The 20,010-nt window shown below is 35.3% G+C and overlaps 2 protein-coding genes across 3 annotated transcripts in view; one reads left to right on the top strand and one right to left on the bottom strand.

Annotated features, from left to right (window-relative positions):
* Positions 1 to 1,021: 1,021 nt before the first annotated feature.
* On the bottom strand, positions 1,022 to 3,116 carry LOC110373601 (uncharacterized). Its single transcript, XM_021330916.3, has 2 exons — positions 2,699 to 3,116; positions 1,022 to 2,611 (listed from the first exon to the last, which is right to left on the bottom strand). Exons 1-2 carry the CDS (start codon positions 2,934 to 2,936, stop codon positions 2,418 to 2,420), a joined length of 432 nt encoding a protein of 143 aa, XP_021186591.1. The 5' UTR covers positions 2,937 to 3,116; the 3' UTR covers positions 1,022 to 2,417.
* A 247-nt stretch (positions 3,117 to 3,363) lies between these two features.
* Positions 3,364 to 20,010, top strand: part of Ent2 (Equilibrative nucleoside transporter 2) — a 35,317-nt gene continuing 18,670 nt past the window's right edge. For both annotated transcript variants that reach the window (XM_064040044.1, XM_064040043.1), the window contains exons 1-2: positions 3,364 to 3,532; positions 7,557 to 7,723. In XM_064040044.1, coding sequence (XP_063896114.1) covers positions 7,633 to 7,723 — 91 coding nt within the window. In that variant the 5' untranslated portion in view covers positions 3,364 to 3,532; positions 7,557 to 7,632. The remainder of the gene's footprint in view (positions 3,533 to 7,556; positions 7,724 to 20,010) is intronic.

Below are 20,010 nucleotides of genomic sequence, written 5' to 3'. Positions count from 1 at the left end.
GAACATTCGTATCCAATGCCCTATGTGCCACAGATTACTAACTGCTCAGCTATACCAGAAACATTTGGCTCGACACAAGTCTGCATCACATCTAGTCTGTGACATCTGTGGTAAGCTTTACCGCAAGGACAATCTAGTGAGGCATCTGCAGCTGCACAGCTATGATCTACCGTTCCAATGCCAGATATGTCCTTACAGAGGCAGATTTATGGAATCACTTAAAATACACATGAGAACACACTCTGGCCACAAACCGTTTTCTTGTGATAAATGTGAGTTACGTTTTCTCACCCGAAGTAATTTGAACAGACATCTTCTGATTCACAAGAAGGAGAGACCATTCAAATGTGTTGAATGCGGAAGAGGTTTTTATACAAAAAGAGATATGGATATACATTTTAAAGCCGATCACGCTGGACTGAAGGAGTTTGGTTGTAGGATGTGTGGCAATAAGTATGGCACTAGGAAAGCTTTAATGAGGCATGAATTGAGAGTGCATAAAAGAGATAAAATGGCAAAAGGTAGGATGCCTTTGTACTTGCAAGCTGAGTATCAGAAGCAAGATGAGATCACTTAAGCATCTTTAGCTTGTAATCTCTGTTAGTTTATTTATTATGAAATACTAGCGAACCGGTCCGGCTTCGCACGGCGTAACAGTATTTCCCCACTATTTGATGTATGTTATTGTACATATAAACCTTCCTCTTGAAACACTTTATCTGATAAAAAAACTGCATGAAAATCGGTTGCGTAGTTTTGAAGATTTAAGCGTACAAAGGGACATAGGGACAGAAAAAGCGACTTTGTTTTATACTATGTAGTGAAGTATCTCCTTGAAGCTATGATCTCATAAATAAATAAAGACTATGAATACATTGCATAAATATTTATTCCCATAATTAGATAAATAAGTGTTTATAAAATTATTACTCTATAATGTATTGAAATAGGTATATAATGTTAGCATTTTTTTGTATTTTGTTTTAAAAATTGGACTAGAATGCTTATAGAGCTTTGAATAATATTTTTAATATATTGAAACACTATTTTAAGGTTTACAAATTTTATAAAGACCTCTTACTAAGTACATTTATTTGTAAATAATAATAATCACACACATTAATGTAAAACTTTGGTGTAATTTATCTACTGAACAATGGAAGATTTGATAGTAACTATTCTGTATAAATATCTAAATAAAGGCCACTTTATCACTTATAGTTACGTTTAGCGGATGGATATAAACAACAATGGGGAAGGCTTTCATAGTATCTTAATATTACAATATTATGTTTATTATTTTACAATTCAAATATTTATTCTGAAAAACATGTTAAAATGTATGACTGCATAAAAAGTTTAACACAATAAGTATGTATGTAGATTTTTAAAAATTGTATTGATGAATGACTAGTAATTATTAATTTATAATGCTTATTTCATTTTATGTAATACTTATTTATTGACTAGTATTCAAATATTAAAATAGTTAACAGATTAAAATACTTTTTCTCTATATCAGGTAATCATTGCCATTACAATTTAAGTGGAGTTTGTAAATATTACCACAGTCTTGTAATATAAGTAATAAAATAATTTATTTTTCTCATTAAGTATGTGTAACAGAAGTTGAACAATTTTATGTTATTTAAAATGTTTTGTGCATAACACTGCATTATTGTTTTGTGCATCACAATTATCTTTTCCAAAAATAGTGCATAATCAAAAAACTTTCCAAACAGTGTCTATTTTATCTTGCTTGTGAGTGATCTCAATCAGAATCCTAAGACTACTGCGTCACACAAAATGTAAATAAATAAATTATACTTTTAAAAGTTGTTAGTAACATTATTCAAAAGGTTTCCCTAAATTAGTTTTACATACTAAATAATAGGATAATAGCAATGGCTAAAATACAACACAAAAGCAATTTTAATATACATATTTAGGTAAATAGCCAGTCATCATTCTTAGGCTTACTCGTGATATTCAGAAAATATATTGCATGGCATCACTCTATTACAGCCATTTTACGCTTGGCCTGCATCAGCATACAAATTACTTTAATTCTCTTTTATATGGTTTAACATTTTACTTAAGATAAATTTACTAATTTGGCCTATATTTCTGGCACATGCTTATTGCATATGAATTGCAAATGTAGAGTGAATGATGAGAGATGAGATCTTATTCCATTTTTTTAATCAAATCTTTGGTCTTATTTGGTAAGAATATTAAATTGCTTCTTAAAAATTATTTGTCACTGAAAGGCAGTTAGGATAACTGTAGGTAAACTGTATAAATGTGCTTACACACCTCTTTAGGTAAATACTTTTCTTAAAAAATGTTTTCAATAACACTGGCCTAAAATTAGTGCTAAAGGCACTCTGCTCCTTGAAAAAGGAACATGACTTTTTTTAGTCATAGGAAGGTCCTCTGCAGAGAGACACTATGAACATGGACGCAAATATGAACTCTAGGGTCTGTATGCATAACATTAGGGTACACCAGATGTACTCTATTCTCAAGACCACAACTTGAAAGATCAGAAGGTATAAAACACCCAATATTGATGGCACCGTCAGCAGCACTGAGAATATTACTGGTAAATCTGAAAAAGTCAATTATTAGAGTAAGTACCTATAATTAATTTGGTTTTCTCAAGTCAGCTTTTCCTAAAAATACTTCTTTCACTTACCTTTTTCACTCAGACTTCCTTTCCGCCCCAATATAAGTCGGGCTGCTTCAATAACGAACAAGCCCACGAGTACTCCATAATCTCGACCTATTTTTGTTGGATCTTTCTCTACTTCATATTTCTCAATAATTAAAACCGACTTCAGGATGAGAGTGCCCAGTTCACATGTTGCGAATAGTCCGAAGTAAAACGAATTGATATAAAGCAGAATTTCATACGCTAAACTAGAATTAACCATTTTAACGTCGAATTTAATTTACTGTTTACTTCAATTTTATTCACGTAATTAAAACAAAGGAACTGTTAAAGAAAAATTTGATAAACTAAATACGAATTTTAATTCATATACTATTTAAAAATAGAACATAAAGCAAAGCACTGGAAAACTAGGAACTGACAGAACTGAAAAAGAAAATCATGAAAATATTCATGCATGACACTTGAAAAACGAAAATTGCTAGAACACAAAAATTAAGAACCACAATAATTCCTAGTGGAGATTATGGACAGAAGAATATCTGTAAAAACCATATAATTATTGATATTATAATATGAAGTTTGAATATTAGTTTAATAATACATAACACAAGAATAATTTTCAAAATTCTGTCAATAGCGTTTGAGTTGACGTCATAACTTTTTTAATTTAGGGATTTCACCATGGCAACCCAGAAGTAAGTGCAACGAACGACGCCAGCGGAGGTGGTTGTGTTGCACGTGTTTTTGATTCCTACTTTAATGCAGTTATTATGAATAAAAACTTTAACTTAGCTTGCAACAGTGTCCGGTTTCCATTAACATTTTGACTTTGTTGTGACAACCTTATATGTTTTGGTAAGTGTTTTTTAATTTATAATATGTTATGACGACCACGCGCTCAGTGGGGCACATTATAAATTATCTTTTTGGTGTCTAACGGGATGATATATCTTTTATTTCCTTTGAAAGCTTGATGTCAATGGATCTGTGATGGAAGACTGTCTCATTTCGTAACTTGAGTGATGATAAGTGAGCACGCGATTGCGATAGATTCGAGATACAGCAGTCTTATCATAATAAAAAATGTGGTTCCAGTAACCCAGTAGTTTTTTCTATAACGAACACAATTTTCTTAGTGTGGGTCAATGCACAGTAGATGTAGCTTTAGAAAGTTTGTATTTTATTCCTATTCGAGATTATCATGTGTCTAATGTAAGGTTAGTTTCTATGTTTAAATTTGGAACTCATTAATTTTAACTAAAAACAAATAATTTTTGAATGAACTTTAATTTAATTAACTGTAAAGGGGTAAACTTATTAGGTTATTTTAAATAATGTATGTTTCACAATATATTCTATGTGGAATATTATTTATTTTATTTGTTTACACAGGACATTTAAGTTTGATGTTTCATGTCCCTAATTCTAATTTTAAAATTATTTAACCAGTTAGGTACATTTATAAAAATAAAAAAAACATTTAAAATCAAACAAACCAGACATTTATCTATTAGCAATATCTACATCATACATAAGTTATTCAATTTTAATTCAAAAGGAAGTATTTAAATATGTTTTTAATGGCGGGGCAACACATCCTGTCTTTTATGTCCAACACAATGAGTGAAATGATTCATATTCATTATTTTAATGCCTTTCTTTGTTAGTGAGACATTCAAAGATATGTTTGAATAGTTCTTCATTTGTTTTGCTTGCAGAATATTGATGACTCACTCATACTTTATGTGTTTTGAGTTGTAAAAGTATTTCATTCACAAATATCAATGACTGCTGAAAAAGTTCTGAATAATTAAATCTAGACGTAAGATGCTTGTGTGAAGTTTTATTAAATAAAATAAATATTTGTCTAATGTCAATATGCTGTCCCAGCCCCAGCTTAATATGCAGATTGCCTGTTTAACAACCTATGAGATTTATATTAAAAACATTAAATATTAATTGAATTGCTTTATGCAGCAGTATGTTATCAGAATGATAGGTGACTTTTAGATAGCAACACTTTCAAATATCCTTGAAGATTAAACAATTTACCTTAGATCAGATAACATTGGATTAGATATGTCAATTTGTTGTATGAAATTAGTGGGATATTACAGCCAAATAAATATATCTAAGAGTTCCATCGATACTTGAACTACATAGATATGTAAACACAAAAGTTAAATTGTTTACATAGTGGTTCCCTTCCTGTCCTTGACTGGAAGTAGTGTACATGACCCCTGTACCACTCATTAGAAGCAATTTGTCATGCTTTAGGCATTTTACGTTCGATATACGACGTAAATGTGTTGAGTACAATGTACAGATACCCCATGTACTGAGCTTCTGATTAAACTACAGTACACAAAATTGTGATTGGTAAAAATACGATTTTCGCTGAATTCGCATCATCCTGTAATATCTCTGCTTGGTTCATGAGGCAGAGCTTATATCAAGCAGTAACAATGTTTGAAAAAAAAAAAAAATATTATTTGCTTGTGGCTAAAACTACCCTTTGTCCATTCCCATGAACTGGTTTCCCCTCATTAAAATGAATTCGGCCGTGAAGGCTGACTGCGTGCGCGTAACTTCGATATTTCTCCATGGTTTTTGCTTTGCTCAAAAGAAAGGGGGACCATGCTGTTGTCGTAAACCTAATTTCAACGGAAATCGTGTTATTCTGGTTCCAGACAGTAAGTGTTACCCTCCCCAATTATTGCCGTAAACCAGTCCTAAACGCAATTTAGTCAAAAAGGTATTTTTGTTTGTACATTTGTGCCATATTACAGATCTTATGCTTGGAACACAGAATTGGCTTAATTATCGTTTCTGCTTTGAATACAATAGCCGGATAAGAGGCGTTAGAAAGTTAAGGTGACGAAACTGTAGTCTCAAATGCAAAACTTTCAAATATTGAGGACCCTCTAAACGGAATATGTAGGTGGTTGATACATCATATTTTACGACTAATTTGGAACAAGAATAAGAGCATTTGCCCAAATAGAGCCGCTATATGCATAAATATCTGTGATTATAAGCATTCTGCAGTCTCGAAGCTTTGGGAAGTCACGGCTGTCTCCGATTGGTATTTTAACCAAGTCTAACGAGATCATTGACACTACGAGACAGATAGTCATCACATGAATAATACCCCTTTGTTTCCAAATTGAATGAATACATTCCAAAGATTTGTGAACTTCCGCGTTCCTTAGGACAATACTAGATCTTCTAGGCGACTAGGTAGACAAGTAAAAATAGAAAAATGCTCATCCAAATTCATAATAAGGTAATTAGTGAAGTTGACTGAACCTCTCGATAGTTCCATAAATACAACGTCGGCCATGTTCCAATTTCTATACAAAATTATGCATCGAAAGCGATACGGTAAACGGTAAAATTGCTATACTTATGTATTGCGAAAAGTTCGTTATAAAGGCACATGCTATACATTACCTGTTAATTATTTATACCGATGTATATCTTCATTATAATGTTCGTATTGAATAACAATCGACAATATTTAAATTTAAATAGAAACAAAAGGTAAAAGAGTACCATGTACTACGACACGTCGATCTTAGCAGATACATATAGAAAGTCTTAGGTATATCTGCAATTCACTTTTCCTGAGGCTAGATCTTAAAATACATTTGTTAATTTTCGTTAATACACTTCACCTTGGACCTTGGCCTTTACATACAAGATTCGAAACATATCGTATTAACACATCGTCCAATTGTAGCTCGTAGCTGATTCAATCAGCAAATAACATGAGCCTCGTACAATTTGCTGATACCTAGCTAAATATTCTTTAACTGCACAACAATGCTTGGAATTGTCGTTTCCGCAGTTTGTTCGTTTAATTCAAACAATGGGAACGCTTTGTCAAAACCTTTGTGGTGCTGCCGGCATTATAATGTGCTGAAGTTTTTGTTAGGCATGCTAGTTTGAAATATGAATTTTATTATGTACCTACGGAAATAAGCTTAAGTAATGAGCTAAATTTGGCTACCTTCTTTTTAATTAACTATGTCAGCCACAAGTTAATATTGTTGCTAGTACTTACGTGACATAATTTTTTAGCTTATTTAGCGGTTTTTATTTAAGAAGCGATTACTAGATTAGACAAAGCTGCATAATAAAACTTGTAGTTTATCTAGTTACCAATGCCTTGTTGAAGTGATAAGAATATTTATATGGAGTGGTAGCACTCAGCAGTCATTGTTTATCTTTTTAATTACTCTTTATTAATGACAATATAGATAAGGAGTAGTTACTACACAAGTCTAAAGTCAACTGGCTATCTGTACTAATATTATAAAGTTGAAGAAATTATTGTTTGTTTGCGCTAACCTTGGGAGTTACTGATCCGATTTTAAAAATTATTTCGGTTTTGGATAGCCCATTTATAGCGGGACAGTATAGGCTACCATTTATTCGGATGCGCAAAGCGTTACCCACGGGACGCAGGCGAAACCCCAGTGGCTAGACTTAAAATTATAATGATAGATAAGTCTTTCAAGTTCAAGTGACCAAATAAATGAACTGATTAATGCAATACACCTTGCAAAGTAATTTGATTCGCATGTTTCTCGGTTCATTAGCGAGCTCGCTTACATTCGCTCATATTACATTATCAACTCACAATTCCACTTGGAATATCTTAAAATTCTTAGCTTTTTGTTGTTTTTTTTTTCTTTCTGTCTTATTCATCTGTATATGGTTTCGCAATCAAAATTGGTCTTAACGGCTGGCAAGCTACATACAGAATCCATATTTAAATCATACTACACCTATAACATAAACTGCCCAACCAAAACTGCATGATACACTTGAGGTTGTGAAATCCAGCACTTGAATGTTCTAATTTTGTTCGCAGACGCAGTCGTCTTCAGCACCGACTAAGCACAGATGTCAGTATCAGTTTTATGATATTGGTAGTGAACCTGTGAGCCATGGAGATGTCACACCAGGCTGGGGCGGAGGCCGAGAGCCTTTTGAGACAGGAGAGGGGCGCAGTCGTCATGCCGGGGCAGAGACAAGGCCGTAAGTACATAAATACTATGACTCTTTTGAACGTAGAAGCATCGGTGCGTGTCGTGGGCTTAGCACGTTCTTCTAACTAAAATCTCATTAAGTACTTACACGATTTTCTGAAAAGTCTTGTTTTGTTTCTTTTTCAGCTTATAAGTTACTTTTATCATAACCAATTCATTAGATTCAAGATTTAACAAAGGATCTCAAACAAACTTCTGTAATCTGCAAAGGGCCTGCTTCCTTTGCGAATCAGAAATAAAAATGTACAAAGCCTGTTAACTTAGTACAAATACTTAAGCTAGTGTACTGAGATTGTTTTCTTTGGAAGATCGTTGGAATTCCTTTAGTAGAGAAGCTACATAGTTTAGGTTGAAGCTTGGCGTAATCTGTCGAATTCGCGACGCCCAGAATACGTTCAGGAATTCTCGTTCAAGCAAATTAGCAATTTTCGGCCAAACATTTTCGTAGAACTGATAAAATAGCCTGGAAGTGTCAAACCACTATCTGCTACGGAAGTGTTCCCACAATGATTATGCACCATATCCGTTGGTCTTATTGTTATTCAGGGAGACATATGGGCGATTCTCTGTAAGCTCGTTCAGCTCCATACAAATTCTGTCCTGGCAATTTTTTTTTAAATTTGACAAAAAACGTAGTCCTATGCCAAAGAAAATTAACTATTTATTTAGTTAGACAAGGAGGCCCACTGAAATTGTACCTATTTTCCGAGTTATTAGCGATTTTCCAAAAAATCATGACAGGGGACTGTTTGAGGCATCAGGGGACTGTTTTGAATGTGAACAGAAACCCACATTTTATGACTTCTCTATGATCAAAAGCCATATATTTCGGGTTTTTATTACCGCAAGCATGACACGACATAGATCTTGATACGTCGCAACATAGATCTTTCAGCAACTCCTGGTGATTGTTGTAAGTTAATATGTTAGCAGTATGAAGAGCGCTAAGCTTCATGTCTATGTGGCTGTGAACTATACAAAGACGTGTTTCGCCATTTTGAGCGTTTGGTTTGATAACCCATTTCTTTCAACTGCTTACCAATGACGTCGCCGGCGAAAAAGTCGTGGTAGACCTCGTGGGTAAAGAACCAACTTGTCAATTATGAGGGCGCGGCTTCGATTCCAGATCAGGCAAGTATCAATGCAACTTTTCAACAAAGACTGTGTTTCGGATGGCACGTTAGACTGTAAGTCTCTGCTGTTATTGAACATCCTTGGCAGTCGTTACGGGTAGTCAGAAGCCAGTAAGTCTAACACCAGTCGAACTAAGGGGTACAGGGTTAAGGCACGCCACCATAGTGGGGACCTCTTTGAAGAGTGGCTCGGGAGGAGTCACGGCGCCCTCATTTACCGCATGACGCAGGTCCTCACCGGACACGGTTGTTTTGGGAAATATCGAATAGGTCCTGAGGTGGCGCCCGGGTGTCACCACTGTGCGGACAGTTTCGAGGACACGATGGACCTCACAGTCCAGGAGTGCCCTGCATGGGAAGGACACCGCCGGATCCTCGTCGAGGGCGTCCGGCCCTGGTTCATGCCATGGTCCGGGGCGAGAGGAATGGGATGCCGTCGCCTCCTTCTGCGAATCAGTCATGCTCGAGAAGTAGGCGGCGGAACGACAGAGAGTTCGCATCTCTCATCCCGGCTGGACCAGGTAGTCACCACGGGCGCCGGGTTGCGCGAGACGACTCCCGGCCACCGTAGGCCTGGGTCTGTGGGCGATGAGTTCAGATGATTCATCGTTCCTGCGTCTTTTTAGACAACAGACCCGTGTCGGTGGCGTGCGTAGTTCCACGCGCTCCTCAAGTTGATGTCAGCAACCCTAGCGAGGCCCAGCAGGGCATAGGGCCTCTGGGGCTGCGGGACTGTACGAAAGAGTTACCACGGCCCTGGTACATTAAAGGCCTACGACGGAACACGACGGATTTTTAGTCAGTAAAACTCTGACACTCCCCCACCGCTTCTGACCCGCAGCGGGAGGGGTCATTTGATGATTTTTAGCGTCGTTAAAAAAAGTCGGTTGCACGGGTAACTGAGTTGTGGAGGTCAGATAGGGCAGTCGCTCTTGCCGCTCTGATTCTCTCTTTTTTTGTAATTCCTCTCGGGATAGCTTCTTCTTTTTAGGAGCCATATCACGTGCGTTCGATCAGCCTGTGTAATATAATTCAAGTTCATAAAGGAAAAAAATAATGCGATGCAATGATAGTTTGATTCTTAAATTAATAAAAGAGACTAGCGAATAAATTTACACAAACAATTCATGAAAACTATTAAACCAATACGCAGAATACACAGTCCCCTGTTTTGTTAAACAGTCCCCTGTTGCGTTTTTTGGCAAAGGACTGTTGCCAGAGGACTGTGTATTTCAGTTAGATTTCACAATATTTATGAAACCGATGTCTTATAGTTTTTTAAGAACCTACCGATCAATTAAGGCACAAATAATGTAACAATTAACTATAAATAGAGATAATTTAAGTAATTAAATTACATACAATTATTTACCAGAGGCCTGTGTGTGGTAGCGGCCCAAACGCTTGTTCGCCTCACAAATGACGCTCTAACACTAAACAGAATGGCGTATCGTTACCGCATTTGATAAGTTTGCCAACTTCACAACAATTGCATTTCGTTGCACTAATAAAACGATTGTAAAATATTATAGTTTTTTTTAAATATTGATTTAAATTTTTGGCAGGGGACTGTATTAAAATTCTCAGGACAAAGTTTACAGGAGTTTATTAAAATGAATAAAGTTGTAATGAGTGCTTGTTTTACGAAAATAATATAATTTCATTATTTTTGTTTGTGATATTAACTGCTAAGTGAAAGTAGTTTCATCAAGTTTTTCGGAAATCGCATTTCTAGGTGTGAATGCAGTGAAAGGGACAGCCAGGGGACTGTATTTTTCGAGCTTCTAAAACGTATAGAAAAAAAATTAAAGTAATTATGGTTATAAAAACAAAGGGCCCGTGAAGCTTCGGGGTTAAAGTTTCATAAAATGTGATTTTTTAAATAAGAATTAAACTATTTATTGAAAAAATCGGTCCGGACAGCCGATTACGAGCTTACAGAGAATCGCCCATATATTAACATGCCAAATACGTACAATCAGCACAAAAGATTTCAGGAATAGGTGATTCATATTCAAATCATATGCATGCACTCATTATATGCGTATGCGTTCAAACGTCGTAGCTTGCCAAAACGTAAACTGAAGTGCAGAAAAAATATCTCCAACATGAAATCACGTTTTATTTGCAGTATAAGGTTATCAATCCACGAGACGGTGCTAAATGCGTCTCGGTTCAACCTTGAAGGAAAGATGATGATATCTGACATTCAGAATCTCAATACCAAAGTTATTGATATTCAAGTTTCAATATTGTTGGTTTTATTTTTAGGATCGAAGCAGGTTTGATATTTGTTAGGGGAAAAACAGAAGGTTATACTTTTGTTTATGACAGAACAGGATATATTTAAACTGTGGTGTAACGCTATGTGCATTTGATGTGAAAAACAAAACAGGTTTCTTAATTACTTTCATGAAATTAAACACAATTCCTTTATAACACGTAAGTTGTACGAACGATTCTATAGATGAAAGTAGAAGAAGAGACGCAAATAGGGTTGTACAAAAAATATCGATGTCACGACTATGAAAAAGTAATCGAAATCTAAATTGGAAAGTTACCAAAAGTCTGCAAGAAATATAACAATGGATATAAATTGTGTGACTGTACTTTCGACTTCTACGCTACTAATAAAGGGTCTGTCCGTACTGGATTTATCTTGGCTAGTCTATCAGAACGGCTCTATTTAACAAGATTTTAATTGGAACTTGCGTGACATTACAAATGAAATGGAAACTGTCAAGTTGTATAATGTGTGTCGTGATAGGATTGTTCAGAATGTGCTGACTCATCGAATTAAGTTCTGACCCAATTTAGGGACATTTCTATACGTTTTGACCCCTTAACTGTAACATGTAACTGCATTGTACCGTATAGTCATCGGTGCTCAACGAAATGTAATATTTCATAGACTACTTACGATTCTAAGTGCATACTTCAAATAGCTACAAACAGAACAATAATATTGCAGAAGAATGCAAATTCTATAAAAGTTTTCCCATAAAAATACAATAAGGAAACTTTACTTTTCATAACTACTTCAACTATCTATTAATCCTCCATCTTGGATTCATAATATACGTTCACCTTATAGTTTATACATCTAAATTCTCACGTGTGGCCTAAACAATAGGTCATTTTGCATCATTTACAATTAAGTCTGGCTTATATGACATGCTATGCAAAATATTATAGTTATGTACTGCAGAAATTACGCATCATTTCCAAAGCCTAGCTTATATGAGGAGTGCAGATTTAGCAGAAATTGTCGGTGCTATGCATGCGTGGTTGCATGGTAAGCAATATGATAATTCCGTGCAACCAATTTAGGCTACCTAGTTGTGAGTTTACTCTGTATATGGAAGTTGTTAGTCCCACAACATCCTATAAAGAAGATTTTGTAAACATCTAGAGTGTCGTATGTTTTCGTTCACCCGTGTTTAGACAATTGTCTCTCTGCCTCTTGCATATAGGAATTTCTTCCAACAGTGTAAAATAAGTAATCCGGATTTTCTTTTTGCCTTGAGTTCTTGTTGATTTATCGGTAGTCGGTACTTCTTGTAATACATATGTCATGTTTTAGTATCTCTCTAGTTACCTGTCGTTGCGATGACAAAGTTCTGAAATATCTAGAACACATTTTTGGGACCACGTGGTTATTAAGTTTAATTTTACTTATAGCATACCATACGTAGCATACGCCCTGATAAGAATGTTCCGAACTATTATTTACATAGTTGATTAGCATTGAGGAAATAATGTCAGTATAACAAATTTTTTATTCAATAAAAAATACCACTTCGTTACGTACCTACCAAAAATAACATATTCCATATTTTAATGAGGTTATTTTATTTTCTACAAGGAAAATTGTCTATCTAAGGAAAATTGTTGCTCATTATTATTTTCATAGCCGAATCTTACGTGAACATTCCTAAAATGGTTTCAGCGACTCACATGGTTTTCCGAACCGCCATAAAGGTTTACAAGAACTGTAAAACTATCTTTCGTTATGCACTCAACAAGAAAACATTAATTTTCCGGTTATTTACATTACCTACCATAGACCATAGTCATGCTATGTCGAATTAGCATCTATACGCGAAAACGTCGTAAACTGCAAGACGTTACCGTGTTTCTGTGATCTTTGTATAATAGCCATGATCATAGTAATAGTGCATACGTGATTTAACGGTCGCCATACGTAAGTAAAACATTATATTCTTAAATTACTATAAAAATTATCTCAAAGTCAAAGTCAAAGTCAAATCATTTATTTCATTTAGGCCTTTACAAGCACTTATGAACGTCAAAATTATAACTAAGTTTGATTCTAGTTGCCCATTCCAAAAGTAGCTTCCTATGGAGAAGAACGGGCAAGAAACTCCATGGTTACTCTTTTTAAAAATAATATAGTATTACAATTTGTATGTATTGATACATACAGTAAAAAGCATGCGAAGATCATGTAGAATCGCAAAGACAAATGAGGATAAAGTGACAATTAAAATGCTACATGGTGTTCACATTTACATATTGGTTTATATTTTGGTACAAAGTTACAAACAAATAATCAAAAGATGAATACAATTTTATTTGCTGGTGTAATTTTAATTTGTTAATTAATTAGATATTGTCAGTATGTCCTATGGAGCAGGACCAGCATGTTTCCAAGCATTTTTATCTTGAATGTAATCTTCTAATTTATAATATGCTTGCTTACAAAGTGTGGCTTTTATATGAGTTTTAAACCGCATGTCATTTAGTTCCAGAATGTTGTCTGGTATTTTATTATAACATTTGACACAATATCCCATGAAAGATGTATGTACTTTAGATAATCTAAACTGCGGGATAGCTATCTTATTTTTATTTCTAGTATTATAATTATGTCTATCACATATTTTTTCAAAATAATGTAAGTTTTTCCTAACATACATGATATTTTCATAAATAAATTGGCAAGGTACGGTCATGATATTAATTTTTTTAAACAGTTCCCTAAGAGATTCACGACTACGTAAGTTGTACATAGCTCTGACAGCTCGCTTTTGCAAGATAAATATGCATTCAATGTCAGCAGCTCGTCCCCACAGCAGAATGCCGTACGACATGATGCTGTGGAAGTAACTAAAATATACTAGTCTAGCTGTTTGTACGTCCGCTAGCTGCCTCATCTTTCTAATAGCGTAGGCGGCCGAGCTAAGACGACCCGCAAGAGATGTAATGTGGGGTCCCCACTGTAGTTTTTTGTCAAGAGTGATTCCCAGGAAAACTGTTTGATTTATAAATTCTAGTTTTTCACTATTAAGTATAATGTCACATTCACTACTTTTTACATTTGGCAATGAAAATCGAATGCATTTTGTTTTTTTTTCATTAACAGCCAAGTTATTTGCGTTGAACCAATTTTGAACCTGGATAATGGAATTGTTTACGTCGTCTAAGGTACGTCTACGTCGATCAATATTAAAAATAAGAGAAGTGTCATCGGCAAACAACACCATTTTAGGTTGATTATCAAATAAGTAGGGCAAATCATTTATGTAAACTAAAAAGAGGAACGGACCTAATATAGAACCTTGTGGTACGCCCATTGCCATCACTGAACCTCGTGAATTTACGCCGTTTACTTGAACTTTAAGTTGCCGACCATTTAAATAAGATTTTAACAGCTGGAGAGAAGTATCTCTTATTCCGTAATGCTCTAGCTTTCGCAAAAGCGTTTCGTGATTTACACAGTCAAACGCTTTTGAGAGATCGCAGAAGATTCCAATAGAGTCTTCAGCTTCCTCCCAAGCCTTAAAGATGTGCTTGATCAAAGTTACACCAGCATCGGTTGTACAGCGACCTTTAGTGAAACCGTATTGTTCTTTGTGAAAGATGGAGTTTTTATTGAAATGGCGCAACATCTGTTCAAGCATCAACTTTTCAAATACCTTGCTGAGAACCGGCAAGACAGAAACGGGTCTGTAGTTATTCGATTCCTTACTATTTCCCGATTTGAATAAAGGAACTACTTTGCTGTGTTTCATTAAGTCAGGAAACACGCCTTGGTCTACGCTAACATTAAATATGTAAGTTAAATAAGGTGCAATTGTTTCAATAATTGACCTACATACCTTGACAGACATACCCACAGATCTTCTGTTGATTTTATTTTAAGATCTTTAAAGGCTTTAATAATAGCCTCGGGGCTGGTATGTTGAAATTTAAATAGTAAAGAGCATGGTTTAACATGTTTTTTGAGTAGATCGATAGACACGGTGGTGGAAGAATTTAGTGCTTTTGTCGTCTCGAAAGGTATTTTAGTGAAGAATGCTTCAAACTCTTGAGCTACTTCAAGGTTACTGCTGATGGGACCTTTATCAGTTTCTAGACTTAAATCAGTTTTTCGAACTTTTCGTCTCCCTGTTTCGTTGTTAATTACTGTCCAAGTAGTTTTATTTTATCATCAGCATATTTTATTTTATTTCTAATATGAATAGATTTTGCCTGTTTACAAACGGTTTTAAATATTTTTGAATATTTTGAGACGTGGTCACGGAAACTTGGATCGGCGTTATAAGGCTTTAAACCATAAAGTTCAAACAGCTTTTCTCTACTTTTACGAATACCCGGGTTGCCCAGTCACTAAATAAGAACTTAGATTTAATAATTTTAGTTTTGACTGGAAAAGCTAAGTTGAATTGGTCGTTTAATACAGAGAAAAATCGGCATAAATATCACTTGGATTTTTAAGATTGAAGCTATGTACACACAGTTTATCAGCTAGAGTCTGATTTAGTTTATCGATTTTTTGAAGTATATTCTCTAAAATTTATTTTTGTTTTCTCTGGTGGAGTAAGTGTGGAAAGTGATCACTTGTCCACTGTGATCAGATGGCAAGTAATTCACTATGGACTTATGCAGGTACTCACAGCTGCAAAAATATTGTCTATACAAGTAGCAGTAGTTGGTGTTACCCTAGTAGGTTCTTCAAAAACGTTATGCAAATTAAATGATTTGAAAAGATTTAAAAAACTCGAACTTATAATATTATTTTCTAAAATATTAATATTGAAATCACCACATATGATGACTGACTTACTACTGCTACTGACTTTTTTCAAGACATCTTCCATGACAGAGTCAAATACACAAAGATTCTGGTGTTGCGGTGGCCTGTAGACACACACTATCACATGCTTATCTAGCTCAACACAGGACAATTCAATATTATGTTCCACTGACATATCAACTATATCTTTTCTTACTTTATATTTAATATGATTTTTGACTAATATTAAGGAGCCACCATGTATCATGGATTTCCGGCTAAAGTAACTAGCTACACAATAATTCTCAAAATTTATAGATTCTACTTGATAATCTTTCAGCCAATGTTCTGTAATACAAATTACATCAAACTTGGTTTGTTCTAATACTAATTCTATTTCAAGAAGTTTAGAAGATCTCTTAAGTAAATTCTTCACTTCTTAAAAAAATACAAGGCTCAACTTTATACGTCTTCCGCGTAACTTTTATAAAAGAACATAAGCCTGAATGGCAGACTTTCTGTTCAGAAATATTTCTTAATCAAGAATTAATTAAAAGCTGTGAAGTGTCGTTTTATTTCTGCCTCGTTGTTCTAGTGATGGTACAAAAGCGTAACTGCTGTGTACGGGGTTTTGACTTCCATCATCATCATCATCAGCCTATCGCAGTCCACTGCTGGAAATAGCTTTGTGGGTTTTAAAAAACAAGCTGCCCGCATTCTGGAATTTGGCTGTGTCACACTAGGGCATCGTAGCAAACATAAATGTCGGGCCTCCGTCTAATCTCTCCGACAATCAATTTGAATGCCATTAATTTCTTCTAAGAGACACGTAATTAAATGAAGGTTGTAAATGTTCTATATTATACAAGCTTTCAGCATTGGCATGCTTGACCTTCGTAGGTCGTTCCTCGTGGGTGGTTGAAGCCGGTCTCGATGGCTAAGTGGCTTTTGTTCCCCTATCACATACGTACATGAGATATATTACACTTTCCTTTATGCTATGGAAGTGAGGAGTACGTTGAGTGGCGTCAGGGATCTATAATTATTTCGGTTTCCCTTTACCTATCTAATGAAGGAATATAAATATTGTAACGTAAGGGTAAACAAATTGATTTTCTTTGTATCGCGTATTCAACAATTCAAAAAATTATTCTTGTTTTTTGGAATTGAGTTTTAATAGACGCAAATTTTTTATGTGCCCCTATCGCTTGCGGGAAGATGGTTTGCCTGCAACATTAATTACATAATTCGTTATCGTAAAGTACCTAAAAACCTCTTGAAATATTTATCAGAATGGCTTATCTTGTTACTAAACAGAAAAAATACAATTCAGAATTTAAATTCCAATGACGATTAAGGCGAAATTAATCTGTACATAATTTGTTCCATTCAGAACAAAAACAATGATAGTAACGATTTCAGACTATTATTTTTCCATTCATCGATTATTCCATTATTCCTAACGTAATTAGACCTGACCTAAAAACATGGAACAATATTATCACGCGAAAACGATTCCACAATTGATAAGGTCATAGGTTGATCATATCAGTTGTACAATGCAATCAAAGAATGCAAAGACCAACTAGGCGAATAGGCAATAAATCAAATGATATGGACGTGGCGACGTATCTTGCGACGTGAGTTATGGACTCATGTGCATATACCCGTCTGTTAGATAAACATTTACGTACTCTGTGACAGTGTACGCGTTTTATGATGACAACGTGTGATGTTTGCACGGCCTCTACTGTCCACTGAAATATGTAAATGGGTAATGCTGGAATTTTGAGTGTGTAAATTCGGTAGGATAGATTGCCTCTGCCAAATATCGTCAATCCAGTTAAATGGAGTTCCATAATGTATCTGGTGCGTGTGGAGTGGAAACTGCAAAAATAAGTAACATTGGCAAATAACCGTCTTGCCAAATTTCCACTTCGGTTTAGAATTGTAAAAACTGCCAAAAGGGCCCTTGGGTGAAGGTCAAAAGTAATTGTAAACACATACGTGAGAAAAGACACGTCAAACGCACACACGAGTTCCTTAGGGGAGACCGGGGTTGGTTGACTATAGGGGTAGGTTGACTAACTAGCAAAAACTCGTCCAACGCAATAGCCGTTCCTTCTCTCAAACGACGTGCGTGCGCGACGCCGCGTTCCCGGTGACTGAGCGGGGGGAGGTGTCGAACGTTCGTATCTCACTGGTTAGCTCAAGGCTATTGCGTTGGACGAGTTTTTGCTAGTTAGTCAACCTACCCCTATAGTCAACCAACCCCGGTCTCCCCTACCATCCCATTAGCTGTTGGGTCAAACTTTTTAAGAGGATTAGAGAGGACCCTCGTTTCTAATTTTGTTTTCCACTTATTTTTGTTCCTTACCATATCAAAGAGAGCTAATTATATTTTTACTGAGCTTGTAAAGCCAACATATTTCAGATTGCTTTTCTGAGACGAATATCATATTACTCACATTCCAAGAGTCAAATGTCTTGACAAGCGCTGTTAATAATAGCGATCTAATTGCTTGAGTAAACTATGACTTCGGGTGCAAGTATCAAATGTAAATGTAATGAACATTCATGATTCATTGAATTTAATAAATAAATCAGTTTAGTCCTTTGAAAATTAAGAATTCCACCACAATTCGGGAACTGTTAGAGCTTAATTTTAAAGCTAAGGATTGAACTTAAAATACAATTTCTGTGACGAATAAAGTACAGAAGCTTAAACTACTTCCAGGAAGCGAAGATAATGAAAACGACGGATGTACTGTATTTTCTCGACGGCCATTTTTATAGCGACACTTGTTGCAAGCCGTTATTTCAGGGATGAAAGCCCGGGCCATAGTAGCGAAATAAATCGCTGAAGGTTTTATTCAAGTAGGTCAGAGACTTTAAAATACTTTTTAATATTTTTTCGCGCCTGTCTCTGGTTTTAATGTCATTTATTGTGCCATCTTTAGTGACTTTCGTGACTTGGTTATTGTTAGTTTTTGCGTCTTGTTTTCTTCTTCAAATATATGGGATAGAAATTTGAAGACTAGCAGTTATCTTCCTCTGTTTCTTTCGTAAGTTTTCTTTTAATTTATAGTGATATCTGGCAGTATACTCTCATTATGATGACCTGGTCCTACCTAGGCCCTTTAGGATGAATTTTCTTCTTTGGAGTTTTGGTAACGTAGTGCGATCATCTCCAGGGCTTTATGCTGATTCGGCATCGTCAAATACTTGTTTCAAAGATTTTCCTTTTCCTATTTCTGAAGAGCACACCATTATTGTAATGAAAGTACTCTGGAGACATGTAAAAGTTGAAGTAGCCTATACCGTAAGCCTATAAGTAAGTTATTGCTTAACTGCAGAGCTATTAAAGCAATAACCTAGCGCCAGGCAGTCTTGTTCATTAAATATCAACATTATGTTTAAACGTGAAACATTGTAAACTGTATATCGTCTATTCAGGTCTTGACTTCATGTTTATGACGAGTCAATTGACTGGTTGTTTTAGTGCCTATTACATGGTCATTTGGTACTAATGTTGAATAATTTATTATCATTAATAATTTATTTGCATCTTTTTTAACTATGTGGTCTTTGCCTAGTATTTATGTTGAACAGTTGTTCATCATTTTGGGTGCATCGTCAGGCTAGTGTTGGCAATAGTATAGGCATGATGTGGTCCTGTGTCAGCGACCAGGGAAATCATCAAATGACCCTGCTGTGGATGCAGCGTGATGGAGTCATGATCCTTCTAATGGCCTTTATGTACCAGTGCCGCAGTAACTCTTTCTGCTTAAACTTTCAAATCTAATTTCTTCATGTTTAACTTCTTTATTTCATTTGCGTAGGCTGTAACGTCTACAGATGAAGTAAATGACTTTTATTAAAGACCATATTTTTCTGTTAAATAGGTACAGTTTTTTGGCGACATTGTTTTCCGCGTAGGTATTTCATTTTGGCCCCCGCGCCATAAAAATGGCGATACATTTTTATTGGTCGTAACTTAGTTTCTAGGATTTACTGCGTTCGTACGCTCGCACGCAATATTCTTAATAAATTATCATCAAAAATATTTAAACTGTCGCTTTAGCCCGGTAACAGTATTTCGTA

Source organism: Helicoverpa armigera, chromosome 21 (assembly GCF_030705265.1).
Source record: "Helicoverpa armigera isolate CAAS_96S chromosome 21, ASM3070526v1, whole genome shotgun sequence".
Lineage (NCBI taxonomy): Eukaryota > Metazoa > Arthropoda > Insecta > Lepidoptera > Noctuidae > Helicoverpa > Helicoverpa armigera.
This window is presented reverse-complemented; position numbering and strand designations above follow the sequence as displayed.

Coding starts and splice junctions, on each gene's coding strand:
- LOC110373601 (XM_021330916.3), bottom strand. CDS start 2,936: ATGGTTAATTCTAGTTTAGCGTATGAAATTCTGCTTTATATCAATTCG. Junction 2,612..2,698: donor AGGAAGTCTGAGTGAAAAAG/GTAAGTGAAAGA, acceptor TGACTTTTTCAG/ATTTACCAGTAATATTCTCA.